This window comes from Pituophis catenifer, unplaced genomic scaffold, assembly GCF_029215685.1.
Source record: "Pituophis catenifer annectens isolate HBS135680 unplaced genomic scaffold, rPitCat1.0.hap2 SCAF_5, whole genome shotgun sequence".
Classification (NCBI taxonomy): domain Eukaryota; kingdom Metazoa; phylum Chordata; class Lepidosauria; order Squamata; family Colubridae; genus Pituophis; species Pituophis catenifer.
The window spans coordinates 40,583,675-40,609,450 of record NW_027256885.1 but is presented as its reverse complement, the minus strand read 5'-3'; the positions used below and the strand labels follow the sequence as shown (position 1 = coordinate 40,609,450).

Below are 25,776 nucleotides of genomic sequence, written 5' to 3'. Positions count from 1 at the left end.
ATTGAGACTCTAGAAAGAGTGCAGAGAAGAGCAACAAAGATGATTAGGGGACTGGAGGCTAAAACATATAAAGAACGGTTGCTGGAATTGGGTATGTCTAGTTTAAAGAAAAGAAGGACTAGGGGTGACATGATAGCAGTGTTCCAATATCTGAGGGGCTGCCACAAAGAAGAGGGAGTCGAGCTATTCTCCAAAGCACCTGAGGGTAGGACAAGAAGCAATGGATGGAAACTAATCAAGGAGAGAAGCAACCTAGAACTAAGGAGAAATTTCCTGACAGTTAGAACAATTAATCGGTGGAACAACTTGCCTCCAGAACTTGTGAATGCTCCAACACTGGAGGTTTTTAAGAAGAGATCGGGCAACCATTTGTCTGAAATGGTATAGGGTTTCCTGCCTAAGCAGGGGGTTGGACTTGAAGACCTCCAAGGTCCCTACCAACCCTTCTCTTCTCTTCTCTTCTCTTCTCTTCTCTTCTCTTCTCTTCTCTTCTCTTCTCTTCTCTTCTCTTCTCTTCTCTTCTCTTCTCTTCTTATTTCTCTTCTCTTCTCTCTTCTAATTTCTATTCTATTTTCTATTCTATTCTACTCTTTAAATTACTCTAAAACCAATAAAAACTAGATTTCAAAGCATAAAACTGCTGCACATTTATCCCCTTTGCAATCAACTGCAATTCCAGAAAGAAAACTTGCTTGCACTTTTCTGGCTGCTACAGCAAATTTGGCAATCTGCTTTGTAATGAAAAGTTTTATCCATCAAAACCTTTATAGCTATTTCAATATCCGTGAAGCTATTTCAGTTGCTGGATAAGATAGGACAAAAAGTTCCTTTTTAGATTTACATGTATTTGGCAGGAGAACAAATAACCTGTCAGGTCCCCTTAGGGACGCTGCCATTCTGAAGGGGGAGGGTAGTCAGAGCCGAATTCCTTGCATGCTTTCGCTTTTGCTGTAATGTATGGGATCTAGGGAGAGGGGGCAGGTCTGTGCGATGGATGGGCTTCCTCCCAGCTGGTTCCAGCCTGTTACCAAGGTCGTAGCACCCTGAGAGTGAACTGCTATCAAGCTAACGTCTCAGAGTTCTCAAAACACCTTTGCGGCATTGTATTGGCTACTGGTGGACTGGGGGTGGGGTTTGAACAGGGAAGAAGAGTTTAACGCTTTGTGCAGGAACTTCAGATTCTGCCTGACTTCTCTGCAATCACTTTCTCTCAGTAAAAGTTACCATTTGAAATACTGCTGGTTTCAAGAGTCATGCTTTCCTGAGAAGATAGCTGAGGCAGGTCCTTACACTGTCCTTTGATTATTCTATTACCACAGATACATTCATGGTTAAGCAAGGGAAAGTAGGAATATCTGCCTTCTAGGAGAGCTGTGGGCATGAAGTGGAATCCCAAGTAAATAAATGCTCCCTACAGTGAAGAAACAAGTTAATTTTTTCAGATAGGGTGGTTTATCATATGTGGTATGGAATGCAATATACAACCTGGAAATATGTTACTGGCTGATGATTTGCAGTCAATCACAAACTCATAATCATAAATCTGACTCTTTTGGTTGGCTCTGGATTCTCCATTCAAGAAACTCTTAATGGAATACAGATTTCTTGATTGATTAAATTGTGTCCATCTTCCTGATTTCAACAATTCTTCCTGATAATAAAAACTAGGTAAACTATGTTCTGCATTTCAAGCAAACTCTCTCAGGATTGCAATACTGATTCATTAATACTTGAATCAGTCTTGAGTATCTTTAATACTCAATGATAAAGCTGTTTCCTTTATAGTGCTGCAGCAATCCTCAGAAAACAGATTCTGCCCACAAATTTCTTTTGTAGATATCCATGCTAGGTCATCTCTTTTTGTCAAGAGATGTTGATTGTCTCGATACCAGGGGTCTGTCAGCGTTTCATTTTTTAATTTTGCAGTTAAGTCACTTGCAAGTTGGCCCTGCTGGTCACGTTGTTGCCGTCTGGTGATCACTTGAGCCACAGCTTGGGTGGAGGGGATGATGGCATTCACTACCTGCTCCCGCTCACTGTTGTATTGGGGCATCCGGGAGAGGGCGTCAGCCAGGAAATTTCTCCCTCCTGGGATGTGCTTAAACTCGAAATTGAAGCGATTGAAGTATTGTGCCCACTGTACTTGCCTGGGCGACAGTTTCCGTGGGGTTTTTAGGGCCTCTAGGTTTTTATGATCAGTCCAGACTTCAAACGGTTTCTGGCCTCCCTCTAGTAGGTGCCGCCAGGTCAACAAGGCCCATCTTACTGCGAACGCTTCCTTCTCCCACGCCGCCCATCGTCTCTCTGTATCGGTGAGTTTGCGAGAGGTGTAGGCGCAGGGTTGTAGATCACCTTGGTTGTTCTTTTGGAGTAACACGGCTCCTACTGCCACATCACTTGCGTCTGCTTGGATGACAAAAGGCTGTTCCGGATCCGGGTGTTTTAAAACAGGTTCTTTCACAAACATTCCTTTCAGCATCTCGAATGCCTGTTGGCAGGTCAGGTCCCATTGTAGGGGTTGTCCCGGGCGAGGTTTCGTCACTGGGCCTCCTGTCTTTAGGAGGTCCGTCAAAGGTTTGGCAATCTTCGCGAACGAGGGGATGAATTGTCTGTAGAAGTTCGCAAAGCCTAGGAAACTTTGCAGTTGTCTGCGGGTGTGAGGGGGCTGCCATTGTAGAACTGATTGGACCTTGGCTGGGTCCATCTCTATCCCCTCGTTTGATACTCAGTAGCCCAGGTAGTCTAGCCGTGATTGGTGGAAATCACATTTTGATAGTTTGACATATAGGTTTGCCCTTAGCAGTTTTTTCAGTACTTGGCGGACGAGAGGTATATGTTCGTCTATGGTCTCCGTGTAGATGAGAATATCGTCCAGGTAGACGAGGACCCCTTTGTAAAGGTGTTCATGTAAGACTTCATTTATTAACTGCATGAACACTGCCGGGGCTCCTTGCAATCCAAAGGGCATTACTTTGAACTGGAAACTACCCAGGGGGCAGTTGAATGCTGTTTTCCATTCATCTCCTGCCTTTATGCGTACTCAGTAATAAGCTTCTCGAAGGTCTAGTTTGGTAAAAACCTTCCCTTTAGCTAGGTGGGTTAGCATGTCCTTCATGAGGGGGAGGGGTACAAGTTGTGTACGCAAACGGCGTTGATACTTCGAAAGTCGACCACGAGTCTCATGGAGCCGTCCTTTTTCTCTTTAAACATGACCGGTGCCACTACCCTTGGTTTTACTGGCTCAATAAATCCCCTTTGTAAGTTTTTGTCTATGTAGTCCCGCATTTCCTGCATTTCTCAGGGCGTCATGGCATACATTTTAGGTTTGGGTAGTTTCGCTCCCGGGATAATCTCGATGGCACAATCGGTCTTGCGGTGGGGGGGCAGAATGTCACAGTCGGCCTCGCTGAATACTTCTGCAAGGTCTTGGTACTCCCCTGGGATCTGATCTGCATTACAAGCGGTGGTGGGTGCGGCTGCCAATTGCTTTACTGTACCTTCTGGGAGGGACCCTTGTGTTGCTGGTGTTTTGTTTTGTGGTGGAGGGCTGCTTTGGGGTCTCAGCGTGGGAGGGAATTCTTCTGGTCGGGGCGGCAGGGGTTGGGGCCCCTTTGCTATTCTCAGCCTGCGGGTCCCCTCTTGCCACCAAATGATTGGGCCCCATTTGTCCAGCCACGAGAGTCCCAATATGACTGGTTCTGTCATCTTGGGGGCTATTATGAAGCGGATCGTCTCCCAGTGATCTGCGAGTTCTAGTCTCACGGGTTCAGTCAAGTGTGTGGCGTACGCTCCTCCCACTAGGGACCCATCAACTTGCTCGAAGCGAATTGGTTGTTTGAGCTGTTTAGCTCGGATTCCCAATTTTAGAACTGTGGGTAGGTTGATTAGGCACCGTGTGCTACCCGAGTCTATTAGGGCTTGGAAAGTCTCTTGGGCCCCTGTTTTGGGGGCTGTTAGGCGTATGGGGAAAAGAAAAGGATGGACGGGTCCATTCACCATCGGGTCATCCTCGCCTTCGTCCTCCGTGTCATAGGGTTCGGGGGACTGATCTCCCTCATCTGGGATTCCTCTGGTTTCGGTCAGATGAGCGAAAAACTCCGGGATTTGGGGAGCTTCCCGCGGTACATGGGTGACGTGCTTGGGCCCTCGTTCCGGTCGTGCTTTGGGAGGTGGAGCTGGTCCCGGTCTAGGCGTTCCACATCTTGCTGCTATGTGGCCGCTTCCTCCACATCTGTAGCATTTCAGTGGGCTCCGTGGAGCAGTTGGTCTGTAGGAGGGCTGTGATGTTGGGGTTTCTCGTCTGTTGAGTGGCCCCTGGTCTGGTCGGCCTCTCTCCTTTCCCTCTGGTGGTTTTGACGTGTCACTCGCCCACAGCCCTCTGTCGACTTTTATCGCTACCTGGAACCATTCAGCGAGTCGGTTTGGGATGTCACGATAGGCAGTCACTTGGGAAATTCTTTTATCTAGGCTTGTTCTAAAAAAATACACCAGCAATCACTCTGGTAGGGGAGGCAGTGTCCCAATGACTCTCCTGAATTCACGGATATGCTCTCTGATAGGCTTCCCCCTCTACATTAGGTTTCTGAGCTCGTCTTCCACATAGGGGTCCTCCTCCTCCTCCTCATAAAGGGCTCTCAATAGTTGCAAGAACCCATCCGCATCTTGTAGCTGGGGGCCCCTGTTTTTGTAGAGTGATGCTGACCACCTCTTTGCTTCTCCCTCCAGCCCTTCCGAGATAGCATTCACTAGGGCTCTGGGGAAAGGGTAGAGGTGTCCGAACCGCTCTATGTATATCTCAGCTGAATCGAGGAATTGGGCGAGGTTGTCTGGGTCACCATCGAACTTCCCTCTGAACTGGGGTGGCTCCTCCCTCTCTGCCCTCTCCTCTCTGTGCTGAGGTCTGTAGGGCCGGCCTTGGTGTTGATAGTCCTCTGCCTCGTCTCTCATCCTGGGGTAGGGAGGTGCTGCCTTGTCTGGGCTTCGCTGCCATTCCCATCCCCAGTTCGCCCTTCCCAATTCACTTAGGGGTTTTTCTTTATCTTTTACATTTGGAAAGGGAAATCCCGCCTCTGAGGCTTTTGGCACAGTCCCCGGGTACTTATCTGGCTCACGTTTCTTTGCTTGAAGTTCTGCCAGGAGGGAAGGCGGAGAAAGTTGAACCTTTGTATTTTCCAAGTTGGCTGGGATCACGACCGCTTCTGCTCCTCCCGTTGCTTGAAGCAGGCTTTCCTCCGAGAGCTTGGCTTCAGCCATAGTCCGTCCGACCAGACGTCTGGGAGGGAACGGGATGATTTAAACTCAGCCAGCCTGGGTTTGGAGGAGTTTGGCTGTCTGTCAGGTTTCGTTGCTATCTTAAATAAACTTCATTTTCAAACGCAAAGTCTCTAATGAATCTTTTTTTTATTTAAGGATACAGAACGACATTTCTGAACTCTTTTGCAGCCAAACTGGCCCCTCCTTCCAGCACCCTCCCCTTCCGCTCTCCAACCCCAATGTCCCATTGGCCATCATGCAGATCCATCTCTTCGTCCCAGCATGTTCTTTCACAGGAATTTGCCCCCCTCCCTCTATCACCCAGGTAACCCTATCTGCTGTCTGCAGAAAACTAGGTAAAAGTTCATCTCAGCAATAAATCAATGCTTCTTCTCTTTCATTCATTCCAATCATGTTAGCACTGGAAAAGAGCCTAATTTGGAACGCTGACAGGGGTTTTGTGGGTTAGTTTAGGGTCTGTGCTGTCTCTGGAATTGCTTATGGAGTGCCAGGCTTCGATGAACTTGTGAGTGTGGCAGGTGGTAGCGTGGCTGATGGTTTTTGTGTTGCTCCAATCGAACAGGAGCTGTTTGGTGTCCGTGTGGGTAGAGATTAAGGATTTGGGATTGTGGTGTTTGATTGCCAGCTGGTGTTCATGGATCCTGGTTTTTAATTGATGTGATGTTTCTCCCATGTAGAATTGGTTGCAATTATAACAGTTGATTTTGTAGATTACATTGTCACTGCGTTATTTTATTTACCAGCTGAGCTTCTCATTTCTGGACTATCAGACTTTCCGTAGCTTGCCAAGAATTGTTATCAGAAGCTACTACGCATGTCCATCCACCCACATTCCTTCACTTGCTTCTCACACTCTTTTTCCTTTGTTCTCCTGCCAGCAAGGTCTGGCTTGGACCGGCAGGAGACCTCGCTTGCCAAAATGTAACAATTAACTTTTCTTAGTTAGTGAGGTGTTTTATTTTCTTTATAACAAATAAATGAGTTTTATTAGAAACCTTTCTCGCGTTTCTTTTCAGAATATTGCAACTTGGAATAAGCCTCGATTCATCTCCTCTAATTAAACCAGGGTAATTAGTCCCAGAGCCAAACATGGGATTAATAAATGCCCTGACATCTGATAGCACGAGGGTGGTTGGATTTATGGCTTTTTCCTTGTTTTGTTATTTCTGATAAGAGCGCATAGGCAATTAGTTTTTAGCTACTGAGGTACGCTAATTATATTGCTGAGATGCCGAAACAGAAGTAAAACAAATACAAAATGTATTTTGCTGAGAAGGTGGCAGAAAGGAGGTTTCCAGATTTCCAGCCCCTTACTACAGCCACACGCCTGGAACGAGAAGAAGCCGTGGGAACAGAAATGGAGGGAGATAAGACAGAAGCTGTTTTTGAAGATGATGATTTACGACTGAGGTCAGTAACATTTTCTTCTGATCTTCCAAGCTCTGAAAAAGTCTTCCCAGAACCTTCTGAATTTGTAATGCTCGATGCAAGGCTAAAGCACACTGCCGAGCAAAATTCCTCCCACGCAGAGAGAGAAACAATTCATTATTCTCCTCGAAGCTCTAAGCTCACCCTGGATGAGCTGGCTATGAAAGCCTTTCGTGACCGTATAAAATTCTATGAACAGCAGCTATCCCAGGCAAAAATGGCTATATCTATGCCTGAGCAAGATAAGGGAGATAACTTAAATTTTTCAAAAAGCGCCATATTGTCTTCTTGCTCAGAGCCAAAGACACTCCCCCTGGTGGATCCTGTGTCAGGCCAATTAAGGCAAAGAGCACTGCATACATCACATGAAAGTCTCCCTGATCAAGTTACACATGTCTTACATAACCACTCCTACTCTAAAGCATACAATGCCACGTATGCAAAGCTGCCCGAAGCTAAAGGTGCAGCACCATCTTCTGGCAAAAGTAATTTACTACAGGAAGCTGAAAGAGAAAGGAGCTTAGATGAACATTTTAAATTACTACAGCAGACCCTGGCAAACCTGTCTCTAACTCACTCAGAGATTCAAGCTGAAACGCCACAAGTGTCTCCACGGGCTCAAACTCCAACACCCCCTGGTGGTGTTGGTGTCTTTTTAGATGGAACACAGGCACGCTTTATGCAACAAAGGCAAATGATTGCATCTCCAGCAGGTCATGCCAATATTGCAGGTCAAGCACAAATGGCAACTGGAATACAGCAGATTCCAGTGCATCAGCCACAGCAGCTACAAATGCCTGCGTATGTGCCCCAGCCACAAGTGCAAAGAGGGCCACCTCCTGGCCCACCTCCAATGGCACAACCAAGACCATTTTTAGGTCCACAACAGGCACAGCAAATACCACAGGCATTTCTGCCAGCACAGCCAGCATATCAAGTGCAGGCTCCTTACCAGGCATTTTCTGTCTCTCCACTAACTGGTGAGTCAAAACTAAAAATGTCTGAACTCCACGGTTCGAGATTGAAACCTGGTGAACAAATTGGAGGACATTTGACCAAACTGAAAGGTCTGAGAACAGAATTGAGAGAAAGAGGCCATAACATTGAAGATATTCAAATGATCAGCATCATTATTAACTCTTTGAATTATGAATGGAAAGATGCTGTTACAAAAATTAACCAAGTCCCTATTGCTCAACGCACAGTGGACAATGTCTGTAGACTTTTAATTGAAGAAGAGGCATTCATGTTGGCCACGCCACACCTGAGAGGACCACCCACATCAAAAGCTCCAGCTAGGCGCCCCTTCCGAGGAAGGACCTACGCTCCAAGGACGCCAAGATGCAACACCTGCAATCGTGTGGGACATGCCACCCGGGATTGTCCCCAACGAGTTCCAGCTCCCGTCACGTACCAGCCCAGAGGAACAGATTCCAGAGGCAGGGGCGGAAGACAAGGTCATTGTGGTCCCCGGCGTGATCCACAAACTCCACTCGCCACATTGGCTTTAACCAATGATCCACAACCTCAACCAGAGTACGACAGACGACTCCTGTGGACTTTGGACAGTGGTGCAGCATTGCATGTTACCTACAGAAAGGAACTTTTTACAGAGATGCACGAGCCTGAACCAGAACTACGTGAACTTTATTCATTTTCAAATCATCCTTGTCAGGTCAAAGGAAAAGGAACTGTTTATGTTGAAGAGCTCGATGCATTCATTCCTGATGTTTATTACATACCAACAGCAACCTGTAATTTGCTTAGTCAGTGTCACTTGTCTAGAATGTTAAAATTCCAAGTTCACCACCTTGAAAAAGCAAGTTACATAGTTAAAGATGGAGATATTGTTGCTGAAACCATATTAATTGGTGGTGTTTATTACTTAAAGCCAAAGCCTAAAACACAAACACAGGCAAGTATGCAAACTCCAAAAAGGGAGAGCACAGGCCCAGAGAGAGATGCTCCAGGGAGAGATCCTGTTGCTACCCCTAAGGCTCCTAAAGCCAACAAAAATAGAGTTGGTAAACAGGTTGCTCAGAGCAAGCCTGAGGTTCCGCATAAAAATGTTAATGTTGAGAATTCACTAACTGGTAAACCTTTGCATTCCAGGTGTATCCATAAATGGCATAGAAGATTGGGGCATGCCAGTTTCCGTGTTCTTAGGAAGATGCCGGAGTTCGCAAAAGGTTTGGATCTAAAGGGGTGTAAGGTGTTTTTGGATTGTGCTGTATGCAAGAAGGCCAAATCCAAAGCAGCAGCCATTCCCAAACGCGCTACACGCCTGTCAACACGCATTTTTGATTTGGTTCACATTGACATAGTTGGTCCTTTCCCGCCATCATTTAGTGGTAGAAAATATTTTCTAACAATTGTTGATAATTACTCTAGATATGGATATGTATATCCTATGAAAGAAAAATCAGAGACTTTTCAGATCTTTAAAGACTTTGCAACCCTTGTTTCTACCCAACACCAAGTTCGCATCGCCAGAATCCAGAGTGATCGTGGTGCCGAGTTCATGTCTCAGCGTTTCCAGGACTGGATGCGTAAGAATGGAATTATTCATCAGACTTCGGCTCCTTACACACCGGCTCATAATGGAGTCGTAGAACGAAGACAAGGGGTACTGCAAACCATGATGCGTTGTCTCCTAGAAGACGCCAACCTTGGTAAGATATACTGGGGTGAAGCTATCAAGTATGCAAATTACATTGTCAACCGTACTTGGAGCAGTGTAACAAATCAGACTCCTTTCTTCATGTTGTATGGCTACAAGCCCGATCTTAAAAACATTCATATTTTTGGTTCATACGCTATGGTGAACATTCCCTTAGCTCAAAGAAGAAAAGGAGGTCCAGCAGCAAAGAGACTGAGATTTATGGGTATTGATGATAATTCAAAATGGAGCAAATTTATTGACTCTAAACATGCAATTGTGATTTCCCAATCTGCTAATTTTGAGGAAGATATTGACTGGTCCAGGATTCATTCCAATGATCCTGGAGTTTATTTTCCCAGAGATGATACTGCTGATGCTACGCAGATTGATGACCAAGATTCCACTGATTCTTCTCAACCCGATGTTCCGTCTTCGCAAGCTGCGGATGCTGACGCTAGCGACGAAAGTGAGGACGAGGACGAAGCAGAAGAAGACTGGACAGTTGTTCCGAGACGTTCCAAGAGGGCCACAAAAGGGATCCCTCCACAACGATATTCTTGGCAACTGACAAAAGCACCCATGCCTTTGATTTGCAATGTTACACTTCCACCTGATAATTTCACACAAATCAAGCAGCTCCCTGATTCAGAGCAAGACAAATGGTATGAAGCAATGCAGGTTGAAATGGACAGTCTAAAGAAACTTAAAGTATTTACACCTGCAAAACCTCCAGCAAACAAAAAGGTCATTGGCACTCGATGGGTCTACAGAATCAAAAAGAAACCAAATGGTGAGTCATTGTACAAGGCCAGACTTGTAGCTCAGGGTTTCGCTCAACGCTATCCTGAGGACTACACAAATACTTACTCACCGACAGTCAGAACTGAGAGTGTAAAAATTGCTTTAGCAACTGCAACTATCCTTGGTTTAGAAGTTTTCCAGTTTGATGTTGACACGGCTTATCTACATGCAGACCTAGACGAAGAGATCTACGTGAGAAGTCCTCCGGGATTCCGACAGCAAGAAGGGGATACCTGGTTCCTAAACAAAAGTCTTTATGGTCTGAAACAATCTGGTTTAATGTGGTATTTATGTCTTACTGACAAACTAAATTCAATGGGCTTTATTAAGTCCGAAACTGATGAGTGCGTGTTCACAAAAAGATCTAACAATGCATATGAGATAGTTCTTGTTTATGTTGATGATATTGTTTATATTGGTCCAAATAAGCAAATGAGTGAGATTTTTGCCAAAGCTTTGCAGAGATACTTCACACTGAAATCATTAGGTCATACAGGTGAAACTCGAAAAATTAGAATATTGTGCAAAAGTTCATTTATTTCAGTAATGCAACTTAAAAGGTGAAACTAATATATGAGATAGACTCATTACATGCAAAGCGAGATAGTTCAAGCCTTGATTTGTCATAATTTTGATGATTATGGCTTACAGCTCATGAAAACCCCAAATTCACAATCTCAGAAAATTAGAATATTACATGAAATCAATAAAACAAGGATTGTACATAGAACAATATCGGACCTCTGAAAAGTATAAGCATGCATATGTACTCAGTACTTGGTTTGGGCCCTTTTGCATCAATTACTGCCTCAATGCGGCGTGGCATGGATGCTATCAGCCTGTGGCACTGCTGAGGTGTTATGGAAGACCAGGATGCTTCAATAGCGGCCTTCAGCTCTTCTGCGTTGTTCGGTCTCATGTCTCTCATCTTTCTCTTGGCAATGCCCCATAGATTCTCTATGGGGTTCAGGTTAGGCGAGTTTGCTGGCCAATCAAGCACAGTAATCCCATGGTCATTGAACCAGGTTTTGGTACTTTTGGCAGTGTGGGCAGGTGCCAAGTCCTGCTGGAAAATGAAGTCAGCATCCCCATAAAGCCCGACTGCGGAAGGAAGCATGAAGTTCTCCAAAATCTCCTGGTAGACGGCTGCGTTGACCCTGGACTTAATGAAGCACTGTGGACCAACACCAGCAGGTGACATGGCTCCCCAAATCAACACAGACTGTGGAAACTTCACACTGGACTTCAAGCATCTTGCAGTGTGTGCCTCTCCATTCTTCCTCCAGACTCTGGGTCCTTGGTTTCCAAATGAGATGCAAAAGTTGCTCTCATCAGAAAAGAGGGCTTTGGACCACTGAGCAACAGACCAGTTTTTTTTTCTTTAGCCCAGGTAAGACGCTTCTGACGTTTGTTGTTCAGGAGCAGCTTGACAAGAGGAATACGACATTTGAAGCCCATTTCCAGGATCCGTCTGTGCATGGTGGCTCTTGATGCACTGACTCCAGCCTTAGTCCACTCCTTGTGAAAGTCCCAAACACTTTTGAATGGCCTTTTCCTGACAATCCTCTCCAGGCTGCGGTCATCCCTGCTGCTTGTGCACCTTTTTCTTCCACGCTTTTCCCTTCCACATAACTTTCTATTAATGTGCTTTGATACAGCACTTTGAGAACATCCAACTTCTTTTGCAATGACCTTTTGAGGCTTTCCCTCCTTATGGAGGGTGTCAATGATGGTTTTCTGCACAACTGTCAGGTCAGCAGTCTTTCCCATGATTGTGATTCCTACTGAACCAGACTGAGAGACCATTTAAAGGCTCAGGAACCCTTTGCAGGTGTTATGGCTTAATTAGCTGATTACAGTGGGACACTTTGAGCCTAGAATATGGAACCTTTTCACAATATTCTAATTTTCTGAGATTGTGAATTTGGGGTTTTCATGAGCTGTAAGCCATAATCATCAAAAGTATGACAAATCAAGGCTTGAACTATCTCGCTTTGCATGTAATGAGTCTATCTCATATATTAGTTTCACCTTTTAAGTTGCATTACTGAAATAAATGAACTTTTGCACGATATTCTAATTTTTCGAGTTTCACCTGTATTAGCACTTATTTAGGTGTTCAGATTGAAAAGACACAGAAGGGGTTTAGTCTTTCACAAGAAGATAAAATTGAACAAGTTTTGCATCATTGCAACATGAAAGATGCTAACACAACAAAGACACCCATGCAAACAGATTTTCACAATTTGACACAAGAAGCAAGTCCTGAGTTCGAGGATCAAACACTTTATCGTTCAGTCATTGGGTCACTATTATACATTAGTAGTTGGACCAGACCCGACATTGCGCTTAGTGTTAATCTCTTATCACGACATGTAGGTAAGGCAAAACAGTTTCATTGGACATGCATTAAGAAATTATTGAGATACCTAAAATACACCAAACATTTGAAGTTATTGTTAGAACCAACACATACTGATTATGCAGAATTATGTTGTTATGCAGATTCTGATTGGGCAAGTGATAAGAAATCACGCAAAAGTACTTCAGGTTATATGATGTTCTTAAATGGATGTCCTGTTTATTGGCAAGTACGTAAACAGAATTTTGTTTCTTGTTCATCTACTGAAGCTCAATATGCTTGTGTTTCAGATGCATGTAATTCTCTAACTTGGTTTGATGCTTTAGTCACAGATATCTGGACACACCCGATCCGACCGATCACCGTGATGGAAGACAATGAATCGGTGGTTTATATTTCTGAATCTCATTTTACAGGTTCTAGGTCCAGACACATTGACATTCATTATCAAAACATAAAACATTTAGTGAAAAAAGGTTTTGTCAAAATGCAATATGTATCTACACATGATCAAATTGCTGATATGCTCAACAAACCACTTCCAGCAGTTCAACACGAGTATCTGCGCGAGAAGATGTGCCTTGTTTGATGATGTACTGATATTCGCTCAACTGGCAAAGAAGGGGAATGTCACTGCGTTATTTTATTTACCAGCTGAGCTTCTCATTTCTGGACTATCAGACTTTCCGTAGCTTGCCAAGAATTGTTATCAGAAGCTACTACGCATGTCCATCCACCCACATTCCTTCACTTGCTTCTCACACTCTTTTTCCTTTGTTCTCCTGCCAGCAAGGTCTGGCTTGGACCGGCAGGAGACCTCGCTTGCCAAAATGTAACAATTAACTTTTCTTAGTTAGTGAGGTGTTTTATTTTCTTTATAACAAATAAATGAGTTTTATTAGAAACCTTTCTCGCGTTTCTTTTCAGAATATTGCAACTTGGAATAAGCCTCGATTCATCTCCTCTAATTAAACCAGGGTAATTAGTCCCAGAGCCAAACATGGGATTAATAGATGCCCTGACATACATTCTTTCCTTCATCCTTCTGTATCTTGTCTTTGGTTCTGGGTAGTTCCTGGCGGAGTGTGGCTTTGTGTTTGTGAGCTATTGCTATTCCTAGGGGTTGGAGAATTCTGGCTGTCATTTCTGACACCCCTTTTGAGTATGGTAGGGTTAGTTTTTGTGTGATGGTTGGCTGTGTGGTGTGTTGTGGTTTGGGTGCTGTGTGTCAGAATATGAAGTTTTTTGGCTAGCCGTTATGGAGAAAGACGTCAAGCAGCCGTTTCTCTTCCGCTTTTCTTAGTGTTGTGGTGCTGCAGTGTGTCCTGGCCCTTCTGAACAGGGTCTGGACACAGCTTCTTTTGTGTGCAGTGGGGTGGTTGCTTGAGAAGCTGAGGATCTGGTCTGTGTGTGTTTGTGTTTGCGGTAGACACAGGTTTCCAGTTCTCTGTCGTCTAGTCTCACAAGTGAACTGCCTCAGGCAGGTAGGAAGAGCTGCCATGGGTACATGTTTGGTCAATTATTAGCACTGCCCAAGATAGATACTGGATAACGAGAGCCAGTTTGATCTAGTGGTTAAGGCACCAGGCTAAAAACCAGGACAACCTAAGTTCTAGTCCTGCCTTAGGCATGAAAACCAGCTGGGTGACTTTGGGCCAGTCACTCTCTCTCAGCCCAACTCACCTCACAGGGCTGTTGTTGTGAGGAAAATAGGAGGGGGAAGGAATATTAGGTATGTTCACCGCCTTAAATGTCATTAACTTTCATTGAATGCTACACAGTGGTGTGCCAGCTACTCCATCTCCCCTTATTTCTCAGCTGCTTCCAGCAATGGTGGCTGAGTACTACATTTTCTGTCTCATGCCCAACCCTTGTTGACACACTCACTATGCTAATTCACATCTTGACTTGCTCACCAGCAATCAGTGTATTCTGTTGTCGAGCCTGCTCCAGAAGCAAGACATGTTGAAGCAAGGAAGCATGCCCTTGATTGTTGGTCTCTCCCTCAAGGGCCACCCCCAGAAGGCAACTGGGAATAGACAACATGCTGAGGAACTTGCTTGTCAAGGCACTGCCCTGGTGCAATGACTGGATGGTCTGGTGCTCTGCTTCTTGCTGTGTGGTTAGGTTTGGGGAAGCCTAAAGGAAAGAGAGACAAAAAGGACTCGCAATTGCTACAGGAGCCCACAGAGTGCCATCATCCAAGCTGTTTTAATCCACTATCCACTTCCTGCACTTCTCTATTCATAGAGAGAGAGATAAAAACAGAAACTAATATAAAGTAGGAAAAAGAAAAAAAAGGAATGCAGGTACCAAAGAAAGAGCTAAAAGTGTGAAAGCAAAAAAAAAAAAAAAAAGAGAGAGAGAGAGAGAGAGAGAGGGACAAAGAAGTAACTTCCAATTTTCTTTATAGCAGTTATGAGTACAATTATAAATTTACCTCTTGCTCTATTGTTACAAAATAACTTTTTTCTATAATCTATTCTTTCTAATCATTAAAACCATAAATTATAAGTTCATTTTTTCCCTGCTTCACACAAAATAGAAAAAAAATGTATAAAGGATTTCCAGTTAACAGTAAACATAAATATTGTCTTTTCTTTGAACAAAGAAGTCAATTTAGCCATCTCAACAAATTCCATCACCAACCATTCCTCCATTGTGGGTAATTCCGAATCTTTCCAGTTTAAGGGAAAAGGAAAAGGCAAGCCTTCCCCTCCTCCTTTTTGTCTTTCTGTGCCTTTAATAATTTACTCTCAAATGGCATTCGATAGCATTCAAAAGCATTTTCACTAAAAAACAATCTTACACAATAATTGTCCCCTTTATCCATTTTAAACTCTTAAAACATCTTGCTAATCTTTTTGTCAGAAGTTCTTAAGTCTTCACACCCCCTTTCTCTTCATTATTTTATAATCCAGAAAAAAATGATAACCTACCAAGTGGAATTTTATCCTGCTGAAAAGAAAAAAATCTCTTTAGCAAGTGGTGGGCTGCTGCATGGTTGCGCGGGTTCGGGCGAACCCTTAGCTGTCATCGCAGGCTGGGCCCGCCCACCCGCCCTTGTGCTATGCTTTCCATATACAGTATAACTAACTTTCTGGCTCGTTTCCCCTGCCCATGCTGCCCAGCTGAGTTCTGCGCTGCCCCTGCTGTACTCACTGGAGCTGCCTGAGTTGATTAGCAGCATGTTTGAAGCTCTGTTTCAGTCCCAAAGGAGCACATGTGAGCGAAGCGAGTGCACGCGCACACATGCGCACTCTCACAACCAGCGAACCCGTTGTGAACGTAAGTGCAGCCCACCTCTGTCTTTAGCTATAAATTAATTAGTTCCAAGAGTGATTAAGAAATGTTTGGCTGAACTTTATGTCCATATAGGCTACTTTACAGCTGTGATCTTAAATGGATTCCTTTGTCTCCCAACACCCCAACTCACAAATCAACTGTACAAACTTCTATTTCTGCAGTTACTCACAAGGAGTAGCTGTCCAGAGTGCAAGTGGGTAATCTCGTGATCTCTCCTTTGTCCAGAGAGTTTTTGCCAGCCAGCATTGACTCTCTGGCCGCCATCTCCACTCTCAATGTCATCTCCACTCTTTCAGAGATGTCTAGTTTGCCATGATCCTCACTGGAAGCCTCCTCATTCCCATCCCCCCCCCCCGCACTTCCTTATCACTGGGGAACCAAATTTTCCAAACAATTGTCAAACCCTGCAAGGCAGGCATACTTAAAAAAGAAGAACCATTTGAATCTTTATTGCTAATAAGAGTCTTCGGAGAGGGGCGGCATATAAATTGAATAATAAATTAAATTAAAAAATTAAATTAAATTAAATTAAATTAAATTAAATTAAATTAAATTAAATTAAATTAAATTAATTAAATTAAATTAAATTAAATTAAATTAAATTAAATTAAATTAAATTAAATTAAATTAAATTAAATTAAATTAAATTAAATTAAATTAAATTAAATTAAATTAAATTAAATTAAATTAAATTAATTAAATACAAAATTTCAAAAGCCTGCTAAAGCAATTCTTCAGTTCAACTTACACCTAGCATAATTAAGTGGTGTTATTCCAAGTCACTTTCTCACACTTCCGTCCTCCTCTGGGCTGAGGTGTCTCTTTGGTAATGGTTCTATTTCTTCCCCTATATTCCAAGGGCCTTCTAGATGTTCCATCATAATGGTCTATGGAGATTCTCAATCATCCAGGTCATGGTTGTTTCAAAGGTGCTTTTTTGCTAACTGACAGTCAGAACTGAAGAAGCTTCTTGGATGAGAAGCAAAACATTTTCAAAGAAAAAAAAACCCAATGAAGTACAGTTGCCTTTTGGAAAAAGCAACTTTGGTATGCCATCATAACAATATCCCCACAGTTAAGTATTTTTGAAATGGTGTTGTTGAATTACAATTTCCAGCATCTCTCACCACTGCCTGATTCTGGTTGGGGCAGAGAAGAGTTGTTGAAGTCCAGGAATTTCTGGGGGCTACACATTCTCCACTCCTGCCTTAATCTGATTAATGCTGTGACTATTTATGGTTGTTTCATCTTTTATTGTGTATTCCCATAATCATGCTAGGTGTTCAATAAATGGAAGGAAGAGATAAGAGCTGAGTGAAGAAATACCTAGAAAACTCTGTGTCCTTCCCCCTACATCCCACAAATTCATCAAAAAACATTAACCAGGTTCTGTAGCAGGTTTAGGAAAACATGATGTTAAAGAAGCTCCAAGTATGGAAAGAATGTCTTTGGGTATTCCCAGCCTCATTAAGATATCAATGGATAGCCTTAAGTATATTAAATCCCAACCATATCTATCTCAATCAAACCAATTATCTCCTTAATTAACCTTTCTGCTTCTGTCATTTCCCTTGTGCCTACTTCATACTGAAAGCTCACTGTGGCAGAGATTCATTCTATCTACTTTTTGTAAAGCTCCATATCAGAGGTGGGTTTCAGCAGGTTCTGACCAGTTCTGCAGAACCGGTAGCAGAAATTTTGAGTAGTTTGGAGAACCGGTAGTAAAAATTCTGACTGGCCCTGCCCCATCTATTCTCTGCCTCCCGAGTCCCAGCTGATCGGGAGGAAATGGGGATTTTGCAGTAACCTTCCCCTGGAGTGGGGTGGGAAAGGAGATTTTACAGTATCCTTCCCCTGGAGTGGGGTGGGAATGGAGATTTTACAGTATCCTTCCCCTGCCACGCCCACCAAGCCACACCCACCAAGCCACACCCACAGAACCGTAGTAAAAAATTTTGAAACCCACCACTGCTCCATATGCACCAATTGTAATTATAGTTATTTCATGAATAAGAACAGTAGCAGCAATACTTAAGCTCCAGAAGCCTTGCTGATTTGAAACAGCATTTTTCCCTGGTTGATTGTTAATTTAGGCTCCCCAAAGTCTTCCAAACTGATTTGATTCAAATGAGAGTAGTCCAGAAATACAGTGGTAGAACAGAAGTATCCACTGGACATACTGTATTTTTGGGCACAGTGATCTAGCACAGACAATGATGATGATGATAATGATAATGATGATGTTATCCATTCAGTCGTGTCTGACTCTTGGTGATTCTATGGGCCAGGTCTCTCCACATCTTCCAATCTTGCACTACTTCTTTGAGTTTTTCTATGCTCTGGCTGGTGTCAGCTTTCATGGTGTCCAACCACCGTGTTCTTTGATGGCCTGCTTTCCTTTTACTGCTAACTCTTCCAAACATAATTGCTTTCTCCAGTGAATTTCCCCCCATGACATGGCCAAAGTAAGTGAGACACAGTTTCATGATTTTGCCTACTACTGACATATCTGGAGTTATATGCACTCCAGTGCTTGCTTGTTAGTCACCTTTGCTGTCCAATGAATACACAGGAGCCTTCTCCAACACCACAGCTCAAAAGAGTCAAATTTTTTCCTGTCTTGCTTTTTTAAAGTCCAACTTTCATAACCATAGGTAGTTATGGGGAACACGATACAGCGGACTAACCTACATTTGGTTGCCAGGCTGATGTCCTTGCTTTTCCATATTCAGCTCATGTTCATCATTGCTGTGCGATCTAGTGCAATCTGACATTTTATTTCTGTGCTGCATTCACCACTTTGAGCGATCTGCAATCCTAGGAAAGTGAATTTTTCCACATATTCTATCTCTTCACCATCAATTTCTATTTTGATGTTTCCATTCCTTGCAGTGGTTATGAGCGGGGTCTTTATGATGTTCAGAAAGAGACCGAAATTCTCACTTTCTTCTTTGATCTTCTTGATCAGATGTTCCAGGCCTTCTTTGGTTTCTGAGAGGAGAGTTGTATCATCAGCATATCGAACATTGTTGATGTTTCTTCCACCAATCTTTACCCCAATTTTTGATTCTTCAAGCTCTAGCTTCCTCATGACCATTTTGGCATACAGGTTGAATAAGAAAGGAGAGAGGATGCAACCTTGTCACACACCTTTCTCTATCTTAAACCAATCAGTGTCTTCATATGGTGTTCGCACGGGGGCTTCCTGAATGTGTACAGTGATTGCACCAATTTGCACAGATGTGCTGGTACTCCCAGGTCTTGAAGGGCTCTCCAGAGCTTCTCATGATCACAACAATCAAAGGCTTCCTTGTAGTCGATGAAGCACATGTAAATGATCTTTTGATATTCACGAGATTTTTCTGTGATCCAGTACAGATTTGCAATACGGCTGCAGGTGCCACAACCCCTTCAGAAGCCGGCTTGGACATCTGGTAATTCCCTTTCAATGGTTGGTGCTAAATGTTGTTATATAATTTTAAGCAGAATCTTGCTCATGTGAGAGATGAGAGCAATTGTATGATAACTGGAGCTATTTTGGCAGTGGAATGGACATTGAGCCTTTCCAATCTTGTGGTCACGTGTTGGTTTCCCAGATTTTCTGGCACAGGTCTATAATGACTCTGTGTGGTACAGGTCTCGGTAATTCTGCAGGGATAGTGTCAACAGCTCGAGTCTTGTTGTTTGGCAGCTAGCTCATCGCCCATATGATCCCTTTCTCGAGGATGGCCAGATCTATTTCTACTTCTCTTTCCTCATCATCCTGAGGCTGGGTGTCAGGGTTCCAAGTAACACCCCCAACCAAATAAGACTCTGAGGCTAGCAGTTCCTCAAAGTTCCATTTTATTAGAGATGTCATATTGGCACATCTAGGAAAACCTGAATCTGAAAGCCCCTGGGTTTTCCCCACCCAAAGGAAAGTCAAAGTCCCTTCCCCTGCACTGACATGTCCATCACATGGTCCAATCAATCCACCATCCCAACTGGAGATGTTTCCCAGTCATGCCTCTCCAGGTGCAGGCTGAACGTCCTTGACTCCCAGAGAAAAGAATGTTGTTATGGCTATCTCTACCCACTCCATGAAACCCCCCTCCCAGTTTCCCACAGCAGGCCTATGGACTGAATGTGGCAGCCCTGAAGATCCAAAGAAAAAGATGGCCTCCAGGGCTGGAACTGGGTCCCTTTGCTATCTGCATACATCTCTTCTGTATATTCTCGCCATCTGTTCTTGGTGGCTTGCTGGTCAGACAGTTCTTTCCCTTGCTTGTCTTTAATGATGCCTTTATGAGCAATAAATGGTGCTCGGATCTTTTTGACTTGCATAAATGCATTCCTGGTGTGACCCTTCATGTAGTCCACTTCAAGCTGTTTACATCACTTGTCCTAGTAAACTACATTATCCTTCCTTGCTGCCCTCTGGAAAGCAGCATTCAGTCTTCTTACTTCTGCCCGTTTTCCTGCTGCCTTGCCAGCTTTTCTTTGCTCAGCTATTTTGATGGCTTCATCTGAGAGCCACTTTAACTTTTCTCTGGCTTCTTGTATGGTATGTGTTCTTCTGCAATTCCAATAATGGTTGATTGAATTTCCTGCCACAGTTCATCAGACGTCTTCTCACCAGTGTCCAGTTGTTCAAATATATTTTTATCTAAATTGTATATGTAGTAGGGATTTTGGTGACATCAAGCTTCTTTGGCGGCATTGCCTTTTTGATAGTGCGTAGTTTGACTTTAATCTTTGCCACCAACAATTCATGATCTGAACCGCAATCAGCACTAGGATATAACTTAACAGCAAGGACCAAACTCTGGTCCATCGATGACTTCATAGGACAGTCAATCCGATTATGGTGAAGTCCATTTGGTGAGGTCCAAGTGTATAAGCGGCAATTGTGCTGTTTGAACCATGCATTCATGAACCTAAATCTATTTTCATGGGAAAATTCTACCAAACGATGAGCTGCATCATTACCCTCACCTAGTCCAAAATGACCAGTGATGTCTGTCTCTGCTTGTTTGCCAACTTTTGCACTGAGGTTGCCCAGAATGTAAACAATGTCTTTTTTTGGACACAAGGAGTCCTTGGTGCTCTCTGAGCTTGTTTGTTTTCTTGCAGCTAACATCATTAGTGTTACTAAGGAGTGGGGTTTGTTCTCATTTTATATTCTAGTGGCTTGCCCTGTCAGTGTTGGTGGGAGTGGTCTTGGAGGTTCTTTGATTGGGCTGTTTACTGTTGGCTTGTTTGGCAGTTCCTTGAGTGGGGTATTGTTTACTTGATTGTTAGACTGATGTTAATCTTGGAGTTAATCTATGCTTATCTGGGTGTTGATTGCTGGTGGCGAGGTGTTTTGGTCTTTTTGTTCCCTTTTGGCATGTTGATTGTCTCTTTTGCAAAATATGTAGATATTATTTATGTCTATGTGTCTATTGATGGCCAGTTTGTCAGAATGCCAGGCTTCCAGGAATTCTCTAGCATTTTTGGACTTGGCTTGGTCTAGGATGGTCAGTTTTCCAATTAAAACTATGATTATGTCCATATGTTGTGAAATTAAAGAATTTTCATCATGCTGGTGTTCATGGATATATTCTGCTAGTCTTCTGCCTGTTAGTCCTATGTAGTGGCTGTTACAATCTTTACATTGTATGTTGTAGATGACTCCTGTTTTTTTCTTCTGGGGCTGTTGGGTCTTTTGGTTCACTTTGGATGTTTTGAAGGGCTTTAGTTGGTTTGTATGCTACACTGATTCCATGTGGTTGTAATAGTCTGTTGGTGGTTTCTGAGATGTTTTTGATGTATGGCAGTGTTATTCTTTTTAGGGCTTGTGTTGGTTGTGCTGTATTGGGTTGAGTGGTCAGGTACTTTTTGATGAAGTTGTGTGGTTATCCATTTTGTTGGAATATGTTGTATAAATGCTCTGTTTCCTTTTTCTGCTGTTCAGGGCTGCTGCAGTGAGTTTGTGTTCGTCTAAATAAAGTTCTTGCACAGCTTCTCTTCTGGGAGGTTGGGTTGTGCTTTGGTTGGTTGGGTGCAGCACTTGGTTGGTGTGGGTGGTTCTTCTGTACACTTGTGTTTCTAGTTTGCCATTGTGGTCTCTGCTGATAAGGATGTCCAGGAAGGATAGTAAGTTGTTTTCTTATTCTCTGGTAAACTGGATTCCTTTGAAAATGTTGATGTTTCTGTGTGTGTTCTCTAATTGGTCCTTTTTTATTATAGTGAAGGTGTTGTTTACATATCTGATACTGTGAGGGATCTCACGAAGAACGATGGTTCGTTGAGGGCACTTCCAAGAAAAGGTCAGCACGCAAGGATGCAATCAAATTAAGTCTTTATTTAGAAGTAAAAGTAGAGTAAAATAAGTTCCCAGGCATGGAGGCATCCATGCCTGGATTGAGCCCATGGGTCAGTCCCATAGGAGACTAGAACAAGAGCAGGGAAAAAGGGAAAAGGGTAAAAAGCAGGGAGCAGCCCCTGTGCAGCGGTTCTTATAGGGGCCCCTGGACCCTCCCTTACCCATGTGTGTGAGGGGGCTGGAGGGCCATTAACTCTCCCCAATGGGGCTGCAGGGGCTGGAGCCCCGTGACCCACCAGTGGGATCAAAGGTGCCTCTTTGCCCCCATCTGGTGGCTTTTGAAGAGACTGCCATGGCTGGCACAAAACACCTAACAATTCCCCTTCTTGCCAGCCAATGACAGGTGACGGTGAATATGTCTGAGAAAGTCTTTGGGGTGACCACGACGCTGTTGACAGATGCGACATGTCCAATGTTGATTCTCTTTGGTGGGACCCCCTTGTTGGACCGCTTTGACCTTCTGACCTCCTGCCACTCACCACCCTTTTCCTCTGCGGGTTCCTCGCCGACTGGCTGTTCACGACCGGGATGTGGAGGCCCTCGGTCCCAGGCGTTGGGCATCATGGGACTCTGAAGCGTCACTGGAGGCGAAGAGTCAGGTGAAGATGGCGTGTCTTCCCCCTCAGGACTGGATGGCTCATCCTCCTCATCTGGACCAGGTAGGCTGACCTCTTTGTCCTGTTCCTTGCTCTCGTTGGTGGCAGGGTCTGTGGTTGTCTCAGGCAGTGTCATGGTTGGTGCAGCTTTGCTGGGCCAGTTGAGTGGATCTGGGTCCAATTGGAGTCCTCTTCGAAGGACGCAGATTGGGAGATCACAGTCCTACCCCCTTCTCCCAGGAATCGGTAGGCCTTGGAGCCAGGGGCATAGCCCAAGAACCTCAGTCTCTGGGAGACGGATCTCCTCTTCTTCTGCAGCTGCTTGGGGATGTGCACCCAAGCGTAGGAGCCAAACACACACAAGTGTCCCAAACTTGGCTTCCTACCGTGGACCAGAAAATATGGGGTCTGGTTCACAACGCTGCTCCAGGTGCGGTTCAGGGTGTAGTTGGCGTAGTGTACCGCCTCCGCCCAGTACGATTCCACAACCCCAGCATCCGCAATCAGGCTGCGCACCATGGTCTGCAGAATGCCATTACGTTTTTCTGACACACCATTCTGCGCAGGAGAAAAAGGTGCTGTACGAAAATGGTGTATGCCCTTGTGCCTCATCCAGTCCTGGAATTTTCGGGACATGAACTCGGCCCCACGGTCGCTCTGCAGCTGTGAGATCTTTTTTTTTTTTTTTTAATTGAAAAAGTTTTCAAATACAAATTTTACCCCCTTTTTTTTTCTCCCCCCCTCCTCCCTAACCCCCCCTCACCACCCTTCCCCCCGTGACTTCTTCACAACAAAAACCTAATTCATAACAGATTACATAATATTTTACCATCCCCTTACTCCCTCCTCTAAATACTGACCCTTACTTATTAAAAATATTATTAATATTGTTACTTCCCCCTTTTCAAAAAAAGCATTCTACTATAACATTGTATGATAACTTCTAATTTAGCATAATAATATTATAACTCCCAATTTAGCAATAATCTGCCCTTTTTCTCCTCCCCCAAACTTATATCTGTATATTATTACAACATTTCAAAACAACCTTCCACTTTAAGACTATATAATAAATCCTACTTTAACATTTAATCTTTTTGTGTATATTAATATAACATTTCAAAGCAGCCTTTCCCATAAATCCTAATTTAACATTTATTCAATCTATCCATTTCCTCCACTCCCCTAAATATATCACTTAAACATCCCTTTTCTTAAACTAATCAATCAGTAAACTAACCTATTTCCACCCACTTTCCTACAAAATTGCCATGCACAACAATTCTTAATATCTTTAATCCACTGCCCACTCTGCTAATATATATATATATATATATATATATATATATATATATATATATATATATATATATATTTCGTTATATTAAAAAAAAAAAGACAATGACTTTAAATTTATAATCCATATAATATCTTCTTTGATGTCTTTCCACTGGATTGTTAAGTCCATCATCCATAACAGGGTAACATAGCATCCTGGTGCAACAGTTTGTTCAAAATCTTCAATCATCATCTGCCCCCATCAGTAATGAATATCCTCATATATATATAAAAGTAAAAACAACCACCCGAGTGACATTATGATTATATTCCATATAGTTGTAATTGTGCCTTTCATCAGGATTATTAATTCCCATCATCCTAGTGGGTAACAACCAGATCTTCTGCATGCCCCAGCGTAGCTCTCTTGCCTTGTAACTCAGGATAGTTATAATATATTTATCGATAAAAGAAAGAAATCCAAAGTAGATAATTCAAATCCAACAATTTAAGGCTCTTTTCACACCCCAAAATTACGGCATTGCAGAGGTCTGTCACTGTCCTCAGGATAATATTAACCAATACTTCGCCTCCACTATCTTTTCACATATTCATTCATATTTTTTTAAAATCACTGGCTTCACTGTTGCTTGATTTAGAAATTTCTATTTTTATGAGACCTGTTTCTTTTTTTCTTTTCTTTTTGTGGGTTTAATTTCCATCCTGGTTTTCTTTCTACAAGTTGTATATCAGCTGATCGGTTTTCATTCTGCTTTATAACTTGATCTTGTTGGTTTTGTTTTTGTATCTCATATTTCTTTTTTGCCAATTGTATATCAGCTAATTGGTTTCCATACTTGTCTTTGACTTGATGAATCATCACGTTAGAATCAGATGCCACTTCTCTCATGTTTTTAGATAATCCAGCTGGGGTATCTAAAGAATCCAAAGGCAATTTGTCTACCGCAACCTCTGTAATTCGATGTTTTCCCTTTATTTCCAACTCCTTCTGCTTATCCTGTGTTGTGCCTAAAGATGTTAAGTTAATTTTCAAAATTTTTTGATAAAATTCTTCCACTTTTTCAACAGTATTTAGTTGGTATCTTTCTCCTTGATATCTCAATATTATACCAACTGGGGCATCCCACCTAAATGGAATATTTCTTTTTTTTAACTCAGACACCAGAAAACCAAATTTCTTCCTTTCCGTTAACATCTTGGGCGGGAGCTCTTTGTAGATCCAAATCTTTCTTCCATACAATTGCAAAGTAGAATTGAAGGAATTTTGCACAATATTATTCCTAATTTCTTTATTTGTAAAATAAATCACCACATCTCTAGGCAATTGCCTTTGCTTTGCAATCCAGGAGTTTATTCTGTAAACTCTGTCAATCCTACAAAACACCTCCTCAGGTTGAACCTTTAAAATCCCAGCCAGAAATTCAGAAGATATTTTCCTTAAATCATCTCTGTTATTTTCCTGCAAACCTCTCAGTCTAATTGCATATTCAGTAAAATTATATTGCATCTTTAAAACTTCTCTTTCAATCCGTTGTTGTATATTTTCTGCATTACAAGTCTTTTGTTCAGCCTCCATTTTAGGTTTTTCTTCTGAGCTATTGTCTTGAATGTTTGTCAAATCATTTTCAATTTTTTGTATTCTATTGTCCAAATTGTCGTCAATTTCTTCCACTTTAGACTCTAATAAGTTAGTATTTTCATG

General features: G+C 42.9%; 1 protein-coding gene across 1 annotated transcript in view; it reads right to left on the bottom strand.

Moving 5' to 3' along the window:
* The window catches only part of LOC139317666 (histone deacetylase 5-like), a 292,699-nt gene extending 269,788 nt beyond the window's left edge, over positions 1-22,911 (bottom strand). The window contains exons 1-2 of the mRNA XM_070944746.1: positions 22,690-22,911; positions 14,444-14,666 (exon numbers count right to left, since the gene is read on the bottom strand). Of these exons, the coding sequence (XP_070800847.1) occupies positions 14,444-14,666; positions 22,690-22,911 (445 nt within the window). The remainder of the gene's footprint in view (positions 1-14,443; positions 14,667-22,689) is intronic.
* Between the last annotated feature and the right edge of the window lie 2,865 nt (positions 22,912-25,776).